This window comes from Phallusia mammillata, chromosome 8 (genome assembly GCF_965637545.1).
Source record: "Phallusia mammillata chromosome 8, kaPhaMamm4.hap1.1, whole genome shotgun sequence".
Taxonomy (NCBI): Eukaryota; Metazoa; Chordata; class Ascidiacea; order Phlebobranchia; family Ascidiidae; genus Phallusia; species Phallusia mammillata.
Window position 1 is genome coordinate 3,966,497 of NC_137259.1, and position 18,403 is coordinate 3,984,899.

The 18,403-nt window shown below is 36.9% G+C and overlaps 2 protein-coding genes and 1 pseudogene across 2 annotated transcripts; 1 reads left to right on the forward strand and 2 right to left on the reverse strand.

The window, feature by feature from the left end:
* Window positions 1-11: 11 nt before the first annotated feature.
* LOC145205337 (fatty acid-binding protein, brain-like) lies at window positions 12-1,836 on the forward strand. Its single transcript, XM_080078030.1, has 4 exons — window positions 12-154; window positions 216-391; window positions 822-932; window positions 1,605-1,836. The coding sequence occupies exons 1-4, from the start codon at window positions 82-84 to the stop codon at window positions 1,653-1,655; spliced, it is 411 nt and encodes a 136-aa protein (XP_079934156.1). The 5' UTR covers window positions 12-81; the 3' UTR covers window positions 1,656-1,836.
* Window positions 1,837-2,375: 539 nt separating this feature from the next.
* On the reverse strand, window positions 2,376-4,650 carry LOC145204644 (ras-related C3 botulinum toxin substrate 1 pseudogene; annotated as a pseudogene).
* A 7,450-nt stretch (window positions 4,651-12,100) lies between these two features.
* On the reverse strand, window positions 12,101-15,993 carry LOC145205303 (uncharacterized). The gene is made up of 5 exons (XM_080077990.1): window positions 15,086-15,993; window positions 14,555-14,599; window positions 14,154-14,207; window positions 13,775-13,969; window positions 12,101-13,619 (listed from the first exon to the last, which is right to left on the reverse strand). The coding sequence occupies exons 1-5, from the start codon at window positions 15,219-15,221 to the stop codon at window positions 13,582-13,584; spliced, it is 468 nt and encodes a 155-aa protein (XP_079934116.1). The 5' UTR covers window positions 15,222-15,993; the 3' UTR covers window positions 12,101-13,581.
* Between the last annotated feature and the right edge of the window lie 2,410 nt (window positions 15,994-18,403).

The following is an 18,403-nucleotide window of genomic DNA, read 5'->3' on the forward strand; positions in this document are numbered from 1 at the left end:
TATTTTCTACTATTTACCTTAAATTGCTCTATTTGCGACAGCTCGAACGAACATTAAACTAAAATTAAGTATCAGCTGAACATGGCATCTCCACTGCTCGCCAAATGGAAGTTGGAAAAAAGTGAAAATTTTGATGAGTATATGAAGGCAGTGGGTAAGTGAAAAATTGCAAAACATTTCTACTGTCTTAAAACTAAACTACATCACTGCTATAGGTGTAAATATCGCGCTGAGGAAAATGGGTGCAATTGTAAATTCGACATCGGAGATTTCGGACGAGGGCAACGGAAAAATACGTATTAACACACAAAGTACGTTTAAGTCTGCAAATGTGTTGTTTCCAGTGGGTGAGGAAATTACCGAATCAACCATGGATGGTCGTACATGCAAGGTGTCTTGAAATTTTATGTACTTTTACCCTGTGAAATTTGGCTTATAACTTGTAAGGGCGTGTGACCGCTACAAATAGTTCATACAAGCCCAACAATCGACTGTTTGTCATTTACTTTGGCTAGCAAATGACATGCAGTCTTATGACCTTGCAGTATGGGTCGTTTTACTCATGTGATTATCAATTTGCTTGGGTGCTTTTTGCTCTCTTCTTCACATATTAGTCTATCAATTTCTTTACCAACTGCAGTCACAGTTCTCAAATGTATTTAAATTATCTAACTAATTACACGGTTTTTTCCAAAAAAATTCCACGTCGGCTGTCGTAATTGGCTCGCCATTCGGCCACATTGCTACAAATATTTATCACTTTTTCTATCTGAGCAAGATACAATATATGACTAATAACTTTTAAACCTGGTCAATCACAGACCACTATTAACTGGGACGGACCAAACAAGTTGCATCAGGTGCAAAAGTGGGATAATGGAAAGAGAGAGGCGACTTTGGATTGGATCTTTCAGGACGGTGGCATGGTTCTTGTAAGTCTACAACTTTTGTCACGATTTGCGAAAATTAAGCTGAATAAACTTTCTTGGTTTTGAACTTTAAATTATCCTTTATAACGGTTTGTGCCAACAACGGTTAGGCTGCTGTCGTCGTGGTTCAAATCCCGTCGCAGGTTGGACTTTACTACAGTCTATGACTTGCCTCAAAATGATTCATATCTGATCCCAGCTTTAAAACGGTGTATCTTTAATCTTTTAAGCACATTTACTTGAATATATTTTTGAGTCCAGAGCAGTGCTTTAAAGCCCATTTTATAAGAATTCCTCCGTTAACAATTCAAAACATTTTAATTCCTCCGATAGTAGATGCAAAACCATACAACATCTTAAAATTCGGGACTTTAATTAACTTCACAGGTCATATACCCAGAGCAAGTTTCTTTTTACAATCCACAAAATGAAGCAAATTTCTGTCCTTAAGCTTTGCAATTCCTCCCTGGCTGGGAACCACTGATCTAGAATGTTAAAACGCATTACTTGATTGCTTTAAGTTGCTTTCTAAGTCCAAAAACCTAGTTTAGTCAGCAAGTTGTCAAAAACATAAAATTGTGACTTTAGTGATGGGTTAGAAGAGAGACACAGAACTATGTACAAATTACATGTTGTCATCAAACTGTTAAAATGTTCAATATTATTACTTTGCAGCACTTGGAATGTGACGGAGTAATTTGTGATCGGTATCACTCAAAATGTTGAACACGACTGGCATGTTGGTGAAAAATAGGAATTTGTCATTATCAGTTGTTAAATTTGCTGTGAAAACTTTTAATTTTTGGAACTATCGTAATACATGTCTTTTTCTGCGCAAAACAATGAAAAACATACTTTCTGATTTCGTTCATCTGATTGTTCTTTGCTATTAAACATTTGAAAACTATTCCATGTCTTTCAATGAGTTGCGTGATCACTAAAATTGTTCAACAATATCCCATAAAATCAGGATTGCACAACATTCTAATATCACCAACTGCGTCCTAGTTTCTTCATGATTTTTTTTCGTAAATTACTGATGTAAAGAAATAGGATTTATCTCAATACCCCATTTACTGGTGCATTAATGATTATTTTTTTACATTATCCGTACATTGAGCAAAGCTTTTAACAAAGACCAGTTTACTAGTGAAACATATAACAAAGGTTTTTTTTTCCGAAATCATCACTACATGTAATTTAACTAATATGTTCACGGCCGTAGGTCGTGCACCCCTGCCCCCCTCTTCGACCTTGATGTCAGGAAACTATAACAACAAACCGTGGGCTTGATATACAATGCACACCTGGTTTACGTATAAAGAAAAGAAAGATATTGTTTTATAACGATAGACATACATTGGTATGCATAATCAATTGCTTGCAAACATCGATGCTTAGCAAAAATTCCCCAAATCATGCTGTTTCGTTTAAAAAAATCGAAATTTTACATGGTATATTCGTTTTAGATTTTTTTTCCTTTTGCAAACTTAAGAATGTTTATTTTCAACTTTTTTGTGGTGGTAAGGATGGTTTTTAGTAACAATAACTAAAATATGAGCTTTGAAACGTTGTCATGCACACCAGTATTTCGTCGTAAAGTCATAAAACACCAGTTAAAGTGTGCACTTGTTTGCATAGCGAATCATTCACGCACACTTTACAATTTCTCACACAGTTTGAGAAAAACTGGTCTATAGAGTAACACAGTTTGTTTTCTTCTTCTTGTTTGTTGCTGGCAAAACGACTGATTTCATCGCATCTTGGAAAATTTCTTGAACGCCTTCGACACGTAAACTGGAGCATTCCATATACTTAAGAGCACCGATATCTTTTGCTAACTGAAGGCATTGCTCTGTTCTGCAAATTTAAACAACCTGTTTATTAAATGATAAATCTTTTCCAGTGCAAATATTTTTGCAAATGACTGTAGTTCGTGTTTGGTTCAGTAGTACTGTATGATTGTGCAAAACGTGTGTGACTTTTTCTAATCAATTCTGCTGCTGCCAATATGGTTTAGCTTTCAAAGCATTAACTACAAAGAACGACAAATCGATCGTGGTTTTGTATCAAACATAGAACAGCATTTCATTTGTGATAGTAGAAACACTCTTTTTCTGCCTTTGTCAGAGAGTCAACCATCTTGTATTTTGTCCGCGCTGTTCTGGGTTAGGATAAAATACTGTAATTTCCAATGGATGAAAGTAGTTAGTACTCTACAATTTTAAAAGGTGCACGAACGCAACTGTTTCTCTGTTTTTTTGACATTGGTATTTAACTGGAGATTCTTAGTGTTTAAACGAAAATGATGTTTTACCTGATCGGTTGTGTTCCCATGCTCTTCATCTTCTCCATGGTCTCCGGGTCCTCACGAAGATCGGACTTTGTTCCCACAAGGATGCAGGGAACGGATGGGCAGTGGTGACGTATTTCTGGCCACCACTTGGAGGAGACATTGTCAAAAGAAGATAGGGAAACCACCGAAAAACAAATAAGAAAGATGTCGGTACCAGGATACTTCAAAGGTCTCAGTCTATTGGGAATAAAATTACAAAGTTTGTGTTAATTTAGATGCCCCTAAAATGCTAAAGGCCTTGATGAAATAAATGGTAAACATTTACTTATTCCTGCGAACGAGTTGTTATCAACTCAAAATTGGAGCGTGAACAGGCCTAAAAGTTCCAAATTATTTCGATAGGCCTGATAAATCGGTCTTTTACACCAAATCTGTTTACTTAATTTCTAACCGGTCCAACAGCCTGCGATAACGGCTCAGCACTAAGGCCAAATGTATTTAGTTTAGGGGCGCGGATTATATTAAAACAATATAAAAACGACTTTACACCGGGCACGTTGCAACCCAACACCAACACCACCACGTTTCTGCTTCACAGCGCCCGGAGAAAAAGCCACCTCGTTCACTTGCGACGCCTTGCTTAAAGCCTGTGAGACAGAAAGGCACATTTCGGCGTAATGAACGCTGAACAAACCAAAGCAGGGATGGTGCCATAACACAAACGTATCTAGTGTGCCACAACGAAAAAGAATAAAATTATAAAGTGACGGTGACAAGCAAGAAAACCAACAAGCAACAAAATTTTGCTACATATGTAGTTTGACTTTAGACCCAAATTAAGACCGTTTTATGGTAACTTGAGTTACCATAAAACTTAAGGAGTTAATTAACTCCGCTGGACACTAAACTCGATAACACTTGTTTTTTCGGTGTCCTTGCTGTTTATGTAACCGTTCGACAATGGAATTGTGATGATGAAGTGATTATGGAAACAAATTTAACTTAACTCCAAATCTGACCCGATATGATCGACCCAATCTAAATTTCTGTGTAAACTTGTTCTTATAACGGAAGGACTGAATTTACTGTGTCCTAAATAAAAAAAACCAAACATTCCAATGTTGAAGCGATCACTTGTGGTAGTCAAAACATTATTTTCTTGCACATTTAATAAACAAACCTATCGTATTCCTCTTGTCCTGCAGTATCCCACGCTGAATACATGATGGTAATCCCATTTACAGTGCGTGTTTGTGCGTAGCAGTTTAACTGAGACGATATGTAGTCTGGAAATGTGCCTCCTTCGTAGGTCAAGCGAAGACAAGTCTTGCCCACTGCGCCATCGCCCACCACAACAATTTTCACACTCTGCAAAGGTAAAGTAAAGTTTTGTCTTTGAAAATCCTTTTTTATGTTATCTGCCATTTTATAGGTCTTACCAACCGACATCAATAATGGAATAAACTTTAATGTAGAAAGACTGAGACACATAACGTTCAATAGTTTTGACTCGTCACAACATACTGGCAAACAAACTCAAGATATATTCCCTAAAGTTATCAATCCATGTATATTTTTTTAGCGTTTACACTTTACAGTATCACAAATTCTATTTCGTTTACGACCACTAATCACAATTTGGCAGCCGAGTGCGTACGTCTAGTTGGCAATAATATAATCCCGTTTCAGAGTATACAATAAGTTCTTTCCGATCAATTTTAGCGGTCTATTATATGCCAAAAAAGAGCTTGTTAAACAAAAGATAATCTTGTAGGATTGTGCAAAACGTGTTTGATATTTTGTAATTAATTGGTCTGCTGTCATTATGATATCGCTTTTTAAAACACTAACTGCAAGGAACTTGTATCGAACACAAAACAGAAATTCAGGTTTTTTGATTGTAGGAACACTTCTTTTTTCTTTTTTCTGTCAGAGAGTATTCAACCACCTTAAATTTGGAATTTCGCAGTATTTAATAATGTTGGATAAAATGATCCGGTGGGGGGTTGTGTTCCAATGCTCTTCATATCTTTCATGGTCTCCGGGTCCTCCCGAAGATCGGACTTTATTCCGACAAGGATGCAGGGAACGGATGGGCAGTGGTGACGTATTTCCGGCAACCACTTGGAGGAGACATTGTCGAAAGAAGATCGGGAAACCACCGAAAAACAAACAAGAAAGATGTCTGTTTTGGGATAGTTGAGAGGCCTTATTCTGTTGGGAAAAATATAAAATTCGTGTCAATTGAAATGTCCATGGAGTGCTAGAGATTTCTTTTTTGTGTGCAACCGCGAAGTTGTTAGTAGTCGGGGTACGCACACGGCCCGACAAACGAATATATAAATCCAAAAACCGGTCCTAACACGCGATTTTTTTAACGAATTAAGAGTCCGAATTAAGCTCGAAAGTTAGTAAAATTGCAGCACAAATATGGCAGAATATGAAGTCAGTCCTGAAACCAAGACATTTTACCCGAAAATCTCGGTTCAATCTACAACTCCGTGCAAACGCGTTGTTTTCAGGCTAATACTGAATCTACTGATGAACATAAATTCGTAACTGGGATCAGCCCTGAAGCGTCTATGCAAGTCCGCGATCACGGCACATTCATATATAAATCACAGTATACCAGGCCCATTGAAGGAGCCCGTACCAATTCAAAAAAAAAAAAAAACTGAACAAATGTCCCAGTATTAAAGCAATCGCTTGTTCTGCTCTGTTATTTTCTTGCACAATTGAGGAAAGAAAGAAAGAAACGAACTTGTCATATTCCTCTGATCCAGCAGCATCCCACAACGAATACTCTATGGGAATCCCATTAACGGAGTCGTTTACTGCGAAGTTGCCTAACGTAGTTGGTAATGTAGTTGTTTGTACGTATTTTGTTGCATCAAACTTTCCTGTGTATGTGAAGCACATGTGTGTCTTGCCCACTGAGTTGTCGCCTACTAAATAGATCTTCACTGACTGCTAAAATGTAATATAGATACACAATTGTTTAACAGTTTTGACATGTTACAAACCACTTGCAAACACATTTTGTACGTCAAGGAACGTACATTTCATGTATGTTTCACCTACTTTTACTCGACTGATCAACACACAACTTCAATAATGTTCTGTTTCATAGATTTTTTTATATTCAATTATTTTTGAATTCCACCATTTATGGTTCTAGTTGCAAATCATCGCAAATTGGCAGACAGTTTTTGACAGTTAGTGCAAACAACAGTTAGTGCAAACGTTCTGTTGAGCAATTAGGCTTAACTTTTTTGCGGCATGAGAGGCTCTTATTTCTCTAACGAACACAAGTGGCAGTTTTGCAGCTACGTTTAGTTGACTATAGAATTCGCAAAATCAGTTTTATTTCGGACAAAGGTCCTTTCGTTTCAATATTGGAGTTCAAGCAACTAGTAAAAGAGATCAAAAGAGCACATGACCTCCAGCACATAGATTTTGATATACGTGTGTGCACCGGGTGGTCATTCACCCCTGGATTATGGTACAAAACAATAAATACACGACACCTACATGTATATGATATATCTTGTTATATAGCTCTTACCCTCATGTTGATGTAAGCTCTGGAGAACAGTTAAACAAAATCCAATTGTTTAGTTTTTGTTAGCTTACAAAACCTGAGAGGCAGAAATGGTAAAAACATTTGTCACTGAGAAAGATAAACATAATCACACACTACAGAAAGTTAATAGCACAGATGAACACCAATTCACTGTTGTGTAATTTAGATTCTCTTTAATATTTTCTCTATAATTAACAGAAAAATATTTGTTCATGTCACTGTTGCAAAGCGACTTCTTTTCAATTACTTATACTGTTCTTTTCAGCTTTTTAAATGATGTGATTTGTGCAATCAGCTTCACGCAGTCAGGTAATGGCAACTTTTTCTTTTCCTATCGAACATGGGTGGTTATTTTGGATGTCAACTTGACTGGTTTCATCAACGTTTTCACCCAGTCTTGACGTCCTAACGCGCCAACAATACACTTTAATTAATGCCAGTCCCCGCAACATCGTAATTACGGTATAGCTGCAGCTGTACCATCTCTCCACTAACTGCGCCCTCTACTTTGTCGCGCTATATATAACGTCTCAATGTTTCGCAGCTATTTCCGACAAGGTAAATATCTTAGTGCAGTGGTGTTATTGCGACCGACCGAGGAAAAAAAAAACCTAACTCATCTCGTATACTGATATTAACTGACGTACCAAACAGTATGTGATGTTTTTGTCAAAACGACTCTGAAACCATCCCTTATATTTTAGCCAACTTTGTTGGCTTATAGTTTGTTTTTCGTAATGCTATTACCGACAAGCAAATCGCAATGAAAGTGCTACTATTTCATTGTGGTCTTTCGACTTGGCCCACTAGGTAGTCAACAAAGACACCGAACCTGAAAACCCCTTCAGGATTGGTTAGGGATCCATAAAGACCAGGCGAAAGTCATATAACTAAGCAAATGCACTAGAATGTATAAACTATCATACAAAACTCACAACTTTTGATTGCTGTCTGGTAGCTGGTTCATGTACAGCAGTAGTTCTCAACGGGGGCGTTTGCGATCACTAAGGGGGCGCTGGAGAATAATTGGGCGATTGGGGGGCGCTGGGAAAAGATAGAGCAGGTAAAACGAAACAAAAAGCTCAAAATCATTTGTCTCATATCTCTTCCATCTGCGACCAGTAAAAGTAGATTTGATAAAATATTTACTGTATTGTGTACTTTGTTTGATACCACGATGCATTTTATAGAAATCACAATGCGTCAATTGTCGGGGCTTATCTGCGCTTTAATAGCAAAATTTGCAGGTAGCAATTGCCTTGTGCTTAGCCGAACCGAGCTAACACCCGAGTACTTGGTACCGAGCATCGCACATCGCAAATTGTGATGCTCGGCGCTTGGCCGCATTAACTGAGCCGTTAGACCAGGGGTCATCAAACTACGGCAAACTACGACGTCATTTCATCCGGCTTGCGAGAGTGTTTGATCCTAATATATATATCTTGGAAAAATTAAAGCTTGAGTTAAACGTTTAAAGTTAATTTACTGGAAAAGTATTTCTGCAACAACATGTAGGACTAAGTTCAACTAGTTTTACAAAACGCACAAAATGATCCAAAAGTTGTTTGTTTTATCACAGACCAAACTAAAACTATCAATTCATTATTGTGCGCAAACAAACGGCTTTCTATTGTTAATTGCGTTTATAAATTACGAACACGTAAAAGGGGCGGCACAAGAAAAAAGGTTGAGAAACACTGATGTACAGCATCTTAAATGTTGCATCTTTGTGCAGTTTGTTATTCACTGTCGATAACTGGTATGAAATTAAGCGTCTGTTGCCCAACTAAAGTCACTGCTCGTTGATAAGACTTTACATGTACACGTCGTTACAGTAGTTCATTCATATGAATCACGTGTTTTGAATGACGATTAGGAATATGCTAACTAGCTACTTAACACTAAATTTAGTTACAATACATTGCACTCACTACTAATGTACCAAATCGACTGACAATTGTTATCGAAATAAAACCGTATATTCGGCAGTCTTTGAAAATCGTTTTTTTAACTATCTTGAACACCACACAACTGTTATAAGTTCGTTGCCTTGACCCTTGTTGTAAAACTATTTTGCTGTTAAACAAGACCTTTGCTATAAAACTATTTCAAACCACTTCGCGTGTTTCGTGACATGAACCATTTAACCAACCGTAGTCTTGATGTTCATTGGTCAATTCGTTATCCACAAAGAATAGATCATTTTTAGTATTTAAAATCGCGTGTTGATTTTCGACGTGTTATGTACTAGGACTTATAGCGTCTTGTTATATAGTGTTATGAGTTTACAAAAGTTATGTACTTTTATCTTATTATATACTAGGACCTTTAACCAGGGAGTCGAAACGCTTGTTATATGGGTTCAGGTTCGGTTGGGTTCACTATTTACTGTTTTTAGGTGATCGGTTCAGTTTAGGGGTTCAGATTTAAAACAAACTATTTTTGCGTGCGGTCGACGTCCCGGTTCAGGCAAACTATCCCTTCCAAACAAGTTTACGGTTTTTAAACCGGTTTAAATTTCATTTGTTTAATTTTATTTCTACTTATTATTTTCATGGCCTTGTCAAACTCCAAAAGAGTTTTTGGCTGTGCACTGCTGGACACTTTATATAATTCGTCAATTTTAAAGCGTCTTGTAGCTGTTATGTCCCGTAGTGTTCAGTAAGTTGTTTAAAATTGGTAAATATTGTGGCAGAGATCACAAACCTGCGGCCATGAACATGTTAGTTAAGTAACATGTACTAGTGACTTTGCAAAAACTCTTTTCTAGATGTTTGGCTTTAGCCATAGAAAACTGGTGGCTCTATAGAAAAACTGGAGCGATACGATTTTGGGGGACAGTAAGATAAAAAAAATAGTCATGCCTTTTGTACACATCTTGTGTAAACAACTAAATAAACAAACAAAGAACAATGTAGATCGCGACGTCATAAACAACATATTCGCTGCTAAACGTTTCGCCCAAACGATGGATGATATAAAACATTAATCCACTTTAAGGCACCACTAAATGGGTCATTTCCATGCATCAGAAATTTGCAGACACAAAGAAACTCTGGATGTCCAATGCTCTACAAAACGGTACAACTATTTGCAAGTAGAAAAACAACGCATAGCAATTTACTTTAGTATTAAGCCGCTAGTTAGCATTTTCTCAATCGCCATTCAAAACACGTGACTTATATAAAATAACCAGTGTTACGAGAAATACAGATTATGTTTTATCATCACAAAACGTGCAGTGAATTTAGTTGGGCAACTGACGCTTCATTTCATATTAGTCATTGACAGTGATTAATAAACTGAATAAAGATGCGACATCTAAGTTGCGTAACAAGGAACCAGCTACCAGCAGTAATTAAAAGTTTTAAGTTTTGTATGATAGTTTTGGTGTGTTCATACGAGTTTAGTGCATTTGCTTAGTTATAATTCGTCTAAACTATACATTTTGCCCTGGCCTGAAGATCTCTAACTAACTCTAACCAGGTTTTAGAATTAATGTATTATCTTTCTTGACTAGCTAAACCTAGAGAGTTAAGTAGAAAAACCGTCACGAAAAAGTAACATTTCAATAATTGTTGATGGCTTGTTTGTGGGCAATAGCATTACGAATAACAAACTATATACAATAGAGTTGTAATATAAGGACAGTTTCACAATCTTTTCGACAAAAACGTTACTGTAAGTCAATTGTTACTATACATCCTATACACCATACTGTCAGTACAGTGTTACGAAATATGTTAATAGCAAGGGTATGAAGGCTTTACCTTGTTATTGTCGTTGGTTTAACAGTTTAAGACCTTAGTTTCGTTATACTATACAGTATGTTAAAGTGATGTTCCGATTACCTGACTACATGAGGTTAATTGCACAAAAAAACATCAAAAAACTAAACAATTCGATTTTGTTCAACTGTTCTCCGGAGCTTACATCAACATGAAGGTAAGAACTTAAAACAGGATATATCAAAACCATGCTTTTTGTCTTACGTTTATTGTTTGGTACACAAATCAGGGGTGAATGGCCACCAGTCGCACACACGTACATCCAAATCTATTCGCGAGCTGTCGTGCGGTTTTTCATTTTTTTACTAGTTGCTGGACCTCTAATATTCATACGAAAGGACTTTTGTCCGTAATCAAACCTAATTTGTGCATTCTATAGCCAACTAAACGTACTGCTGCTATACTGCCACCTATGGTCGTTAGAGAAATGAGAACCAAGGCCAGGATATAAAACAACACAGTGAGGCTTTGCAAATCACCAATTTCGCAACTTTCTAAAACCAATGATTTGCCACTAGTGCCATACATGGTTACAAAATATTTTGGATGTTAAAAATATATATAAAAACAACAACAGCAAAATAATTAAATTTGTGTATTAATAAAGTCTATACCGATTGTCGGGTAAGATTTTTTTACTCCTCAATCAAGTAAAGTATCAAACATATACGACTTGTACGTTCCGCGACGTATAAACTGTATTTGAAAGTGGCTTGTAACGTGTTAAACATTTGCGTCTCTTAATTGCTGTTTTAAGAGTTCTTGTTACCTATCAACGGCATAAAATGGCCGATCCATTAGACTTGACTTTTTAGGACTTCATTTTTGCAGTCAGTGAAGATCTGTTTGGTAGGCGATACCTCAGTGGGCAAGACCTGCCTGTGCTTTACATACGCTGGAGTTTTTCCAGTAGATTACGTGCCAACTATATTCGACGGCTACGCAGCAAACGACACCGTTGATGGCATCTCCATCTACTATTCGCTGTGGGATACTCCTGGATCACAGGAATATGAAAAGTTTGTTTGTTTCCTTTTTGGGCAAGAAAACACTGACCCGACCATAACAAGCGATCGCTTTATTGCTGGGGCACTTTGTTTAGTGTTTGCTGACAGTACAGTAGATACAGTATTACCATGAAAACAACGCGTTTGCACTAAGTTGTAGATTAAACCGCGTTTTTCGCGTAACATGGTCCTGATTTCGGGGCTAAATTCTCATTCTGACACATTTGTGCCTCAATTACTAACAACTTCGCGGTTGCACGAAAACAGAAATTTTCAGCATTCCATGGACATTTGAATTAACATGACCTTTCTAACTTTTATTCCAACAGATTAAGACCTCTCTCTTATCCCAACACAGACATATTTCTTATTTGCTTTTCGGTGGTTTCCCCATCTTCTTTCAACAATGTTTCCTCCAAGTGGTTGCCAGAAATACGTCACCACTGCCCATCCGTTCCCTATGTAATGGTTCGGAACGAGATTTTTTTTTGTAGCATAATTTTTGTTAGCATAGGTAACGGTTTCTAACGACCACATAATGTTACAATTTTTGTTCGGAACATCTTTTTTCAAGTCAACGAAAAACCGTTAGATGGAGGTAGAGGTCTGCAAATTTTAGCATTCAAACCGCACAGCTAAATTAATTTTATGTGTTTATTAGTTCGGAATTTTGATGAAGTGAAAGTTTTCAATGGGAAAATGGGGCTTAGGGATTCAACAACATTGTTGCAAAAAGAACATTGGAAACATTCAATAGTAAAATGGGGCTTAGGGCTTCAACAACAAAGTTGCAAAAAGAGCATGCAGCGATGAAAATAAATGATTAAGTACAAAAAAAGGGAAGTGAACACCGAACATTGGAAACATTCAATAGTAAAATGGGGCTTAGGGCTTCAACAACAAAGTTACAAAAATAGCATACAGCGATGAAAATAAATGATTAATTACAAAAAAAGGGAAGTGAACACCAAACATTGGAAACATTCAATAGTAAAATGGGGCTTAGGGATTCAACAACATTGTTGCAAAAAGAACATTGGAAACATTCAATAGTAAAATGGGGCTTAGGGCTTCAACAACATTGTTGCAAAAAGAACATTGGAAACATTCAATATTAAAATGGGGCTTAGGGCTTCAACAACATTGTTGCAAAAAGAACATTGGAAACATTCAATATTAAAATTGGGCTTCGGGCTTCAACAACATTGTTGCAAAAAGAACATACAGCGATGAAAATAAAAGATTAAGCACAAAAAAGGGAAGTGAACACCAAAAATTGGAATCATTCAATAGTAAAATGGGGTTGAGGGCTCCAACAACAAAGTTGCAAAAAGAACATTGGAAACATTCAATAGTAAAATGGGGCTTAGGGCTTCAACAACATTGTTGTAAAAAGAACATATAGCGATGAAAATCAATGATTATGTACAAAAAATGGGAAGTGAACACCAAACATTGGAAACATTCAATAGTAAAATGGGGCTTAGGGCTTCAACGACATTGTTGCAAAAAGAACATACAGCGATGAAAATAAATGATTATGCACAAAAAAAGGGAAGTGAACACCGAACATTGGAAACATTCAATAGTAAAATGGGGCTTAGTGCTTCAACAACATTGTTGCAAAAAGAACATACAGCGATGAAAATAAATGATTATTTACAAAAATAATGAAAATGAACACTGAACATTGGAAACATTCACTAAGATAATAAGGTTAATGGCAATGCAAAACAGAAATGCAATGGGTTTAAGTTTCCAAAATAGCTTGGGACATGTAAAATGTAAGTAAATGTATGTTTGTTTTGCAGTCAATAAATTAGGTAATTTTAAAGCTGCATCACACACTATCAACTACAGTGAGAAATATGAATAGAAAATATATGAATAGAAAAAAGTTATTTTACAGAATCAATGTAACTGCATGACATGTTATTTTAAATAATTTAGAAAAGTCTTCTCTTTTTTTGGTGATGCTTCAAGAATCTGAGCTGCATTTTTCTTTAGTTGGTGTATCTGGAAGTAGACAAAAAAATATTAATATTTCTTGGAAAGTTTGCAATTTTATATTATTTCATGTACGTTTAATGGGATGTCATTAGGCTGTTACAATTATCCTACTTGTATCTGGTATTACTAAGCTTTAAAAAGTTCAAGTCTAGTAAACTTACATAGCGACTGTTGGATTCTTTTAGCTTTGTAAAACAGCTTGTCTGCTGGCCACCTCGCTTTGCATAAACCACCTTCAGGAATTTGAGAGAAGTCTTTAAATTTCTTGTTGTCCAATGTTTTTAAGTCAGAGATTCGAAAAATTTGTAAAACTTCATTATTGTCCACAAACTGAACCATTATATACAATGATTCATCTGCAACATAATATAAATAATTGTAAATACAATTATAACTACCATGACTTGGACTATGACAACTTCAATGCACTATGTTCAGAGGTAGTTCATGACAGCGATTGGTTGCAATCAAGTAAACTTGTCAGTTATTAAAATTGCATTGACATAAATAAAATACTAAAAGCAAAAAACGCAAGCCTACCAGTGCTGAGTTTTTGATTTTCTGACGTTGTGGTTGCGATTGTTTCTCCACTTTCTGTGACACAGTAAATGAAATTAGACAAGTATAATATTAAGTTAGTGCAAAATAAGCGTAACTCTAAAAATAACGAAGTCAATATATTTGACATAACAGTCAAAATTCTTGCAGAGTTTAGTTTAAAATTTCCTTCTTATGGCAGGAAGATGCTTGAGTTGTGACTCTTATGTCAAATTTATTGGCATTGCTGCTTTTGTATAATGTAATATAAAGTTAGATTACCCCAATGGTCGTTATGGAATGACTGTATAGGTGGCAAGCACACCATGTACAACTAGAGTGCTTACTTATAACATGTAAATGCCTGTCTAACATTGATTGTAGTATGTAAGTCATATACATACCAGATTCTGACGACTCCTGATCCGGTTGAGATTGAGATATATCTTCTGTACAAAACAAACAACTATTTAATATCAAATTAAAACATACTTATATCATCTAGAACAGTGATTCTCAATCTTATACGGACCATGTACCACCTGACAACTTTTTTTATCACTGCGTACCACCTCCAAAACCTGTTTGAATGGATAGACCAAGAAATAGGCCCATTTTCTCGCCCTGACATAGTTTAGCATATTCCGTAATTTTAAAAGACTGTACAAGACACAAGTTTCGCCCAAACCAGGACTGATCAATCGGGTCAGTTAAGTTGCAATTTTAGTTCAGACTTAAATTAGGTATGATGGAGCTGCTCGCGTACCACCGGAAAAGTCCTGGCGTACCACTAGTGGTACGCGTACCACAGTTTGAGAACCACTGATCTAGAATATAATGATGAAAAGGTTTTAACTGACCAAATTGCGAAACATAAACTATTGAAGAAAAATCCTGTTGGGTAGTTGAAAATGAATTAGTAAATGGGTGCTTACTTGAAACCACCTCCTCCATAGCCATCCTAGCTGTTTCAACAAATTTAAGGATGAGACAAGTCATACACCCGATTTGCCATTCCGATTGAGTGCCCCTCGGCCCTGGCAACTGCTTTTTGAACTTCTGCTGGAGCATCTCGCATTTTGGTTGTTATTATTTTTCTGACATCAGTTGCTGAAACTGCCATTTACGTTGATAGAAACCAGTTTGAAAAGCCTATTGAATGTAGTGGCTTCCATTTCAGCACCAGCAGTAACCAATGATGGAAAAGCTTGAGATTTCTCTCCCGGCTTATGTTTCAAAAAAGCCCATGCATGGTCAGATGCAACCTTGAGGTGATCATATTCAAGTTTGGACAAAACAATGCAACCATGTCGATTTTGTTCTTTCTGCTTTTCAACTAAAATTGAAAAATTCCTTGGGCAGTTTCCTCTTTTCCTAACAGTTCATCTCGCCTCATTCCTCTAAATATTCCACCCCTGCATCCTAGTCTGCATATAACACGACAGAAAATGTCGCCCAACAAAAGCTCCAATTGTTTTTTTTTAAGTTTCCAAACTTAGTTTGACGGATCCTGTCCATTTCTTTTGTGATCTTGTTGTTGTTTTCATATTGCAAGATTGCTTTCTTTGGTGTGTCGAGATCCTTAAGCTTCTTTCTACTTTTTTCTTTTACATATTGTTCACGTTTCTCTTTCTGTTTCTTTCTGAATTTGTGGTAGATGACGCAACGGAGCGTAGGCTTTTACAGTGAGAATAAGTGCTGAATCAGCAAGTTGCATATTGTTGACTCATCAATTATTGTCAAGACGTCCCATAGCTAGTTCAAAATGATTCTAAAGAATATATTCCTTTTTTTGCAACATTAGCTATAGCATTAACAAAAGTTGTAACAAAAGGTGTGTTACAAAACGATAACATACTTTGGTTGGTAAATTATTGCTTCCATTCCAATCAAAATTACACACATCAAGGTACAATGAACATGACACAAAACAAACACGAAACAGTGATAGATTTCATCATTTTAATAGAATACATAACACATCACTAGATAACGTACACCCATATTTTGCACATGGCTTTAAATGATTTGTTAAAAGTGATCCTTTCTGTTGTTGTTCTAATCTTTGGCAATTTCTGTAGTTCATGCTTTGATTACATCTGTCGTAGAGTAGCCTACTTGTTTTTAACCAGTGCACTTGAAACTTTTTTTCATACTTCTAAAGAAGTGAATATTCGATTGTGTGCTGAGAGGAATGCAGTGTTTACAGACTATCTAGTGCTACATTAGCGAATTTTTATGTGAACAGTAATGTTATGACGTACAATATCAGTTCCAAAATTTAAGACTTAATGCAGCTGAGAAGCGCACATCGTCATCATTCGCAAGGAACGACCATTAAAATTAAGGCGCGTTGACATACAGACAAGCACCTTTCGGTTATAAAACACGAACGGTTTGACATAAATTCAAACGGTTTTCACTGGCCAACTCCGAATTGCACTCAGATACAGCATGCGAAGTTATAGGTCATTCCAATGAGTGAATCGGAATTCAGAAGCGTGCATGCTAGATATTCGCATGGAACGACCGTTAAAATTAAGGCGCGCTGACATACAGACAAGCACCTTTCGGTTATAAAACACGAACGGTTTGACATAAATTCAAACGGTTTTCACTGGCCAACTCCGAATTGCACTCAGATACAGCATGCGAAGTTATAGGTCATTCCAATGAGTGAATCGGAATTCAGAAGCGTGCATGCTAGATATTCGCATGGAACGACCGTTAAAATTAAGGCGCGCTGACATACAGACAAGCACCTTTCGGTTATAAAACACGAACGGTTTGACATAAATTCAAACGGTTTTCACTGGCCAACTCCAAATTTCACTTAGATACAGCATGCAAATTAAGTTATAGGTCATTCCAATGAGTGAATCGGAATTCAGAAGCGTACATCATCATTATTCGCAGGTCACGACCGTTAAAATTAAGGCGCGCTGACATACAGACAAGCACCTTTCGGTTATAAAACACGAACGGTTTGACATAAATTCAAACGGTTTTCACTGGCCAACTACAAATTGCAGTTAGATACAGCATGCAAAGTTATAGGTCATTCCAATGAGTAAATCGGAATTCAGAAGCGTACATGGTCATTATTCGCAAGGAACGACCGTTAAAATTAAGGCGCGCTGACATACAGACAAGCACCTTTCGGTTATAAAACACGAACGGTTTGACATAAATTCAAACGGTTTTCACTGGCCAACTACAAATTGCAGTTAGATACAGCATGCAAAGTTATAGGTCATTCCAATGAGTGAATCGGAATTCAGAAGCGTACATGGTCATTATTCGCAAGGAACGACCGTTAAAATTAAGGCGCGCTGACATACAGACAAGCACTTTTCGGTTATGAAACACGAACGGTTTGACATAAATTCAAACGGTTTTCACTGGCCAACTCCAAATTTCACTTAGATACAGCATGCAAAGTTTCAGGACATTCCAATGAGTAAATCGGAATTCAGAAGCGTACATCATCATTATTCGCAGGTCACGACCGTTAAAATTAAGGCGCGCTGACATACAGACAAGCACTTTTCGGTTATGAAACACGAACGGTTTGACATAAATTCAAACGGTTTTCACTGGCCAACTACAAATTTCACTTAGATACAGCATGCAAAGTTTCAGGACATTCCAATGAGTAAATCGGAAATGAGAAGCGCACATGGTCATTTTGGGCAGGTCACGACCGTTAAAAATTAAGGCGAGCTGACATACAGACAAGCACCTTTCGGTTATAAAACACGAACGGTTTGACATAAATTCAAACGGTTTTCACTAGTCATCTACAAATTGCAGTCAGGTGCAGCATACAAAGTTTCAGGTCATTCCAATGAGTGAATCGGAATTCAGAAGCGTACATGGTCATTATTCGCAAGGAACGACCGTTAAAATTAAGGCGCGTTGACATACAGACAAGCACCTTTCGGTTATAAAACACGAACGGTTTGACATAAATTCAAACGGTTTTCACTGGCCAACTACAAATTGCACTCAGATACAGCATGCAAAGTTATAGGTCATTCCAATGAGTGAATCGGAATTCAGAAGCGTACATGGTCATTATTCGCAAGGAACGACCGTTAAAATTAAGGCGCGCTGACATACAGACAAGCACCTTTCGGTTATAAAACACGAACGGTTTGACATAAATTCAAACGGTTTTCACTGGCCAACTACAAATTGCAGTTAGATACAGCATGCAAAGTTATAGGTCATTCCAATGAGTGAATCGGAAT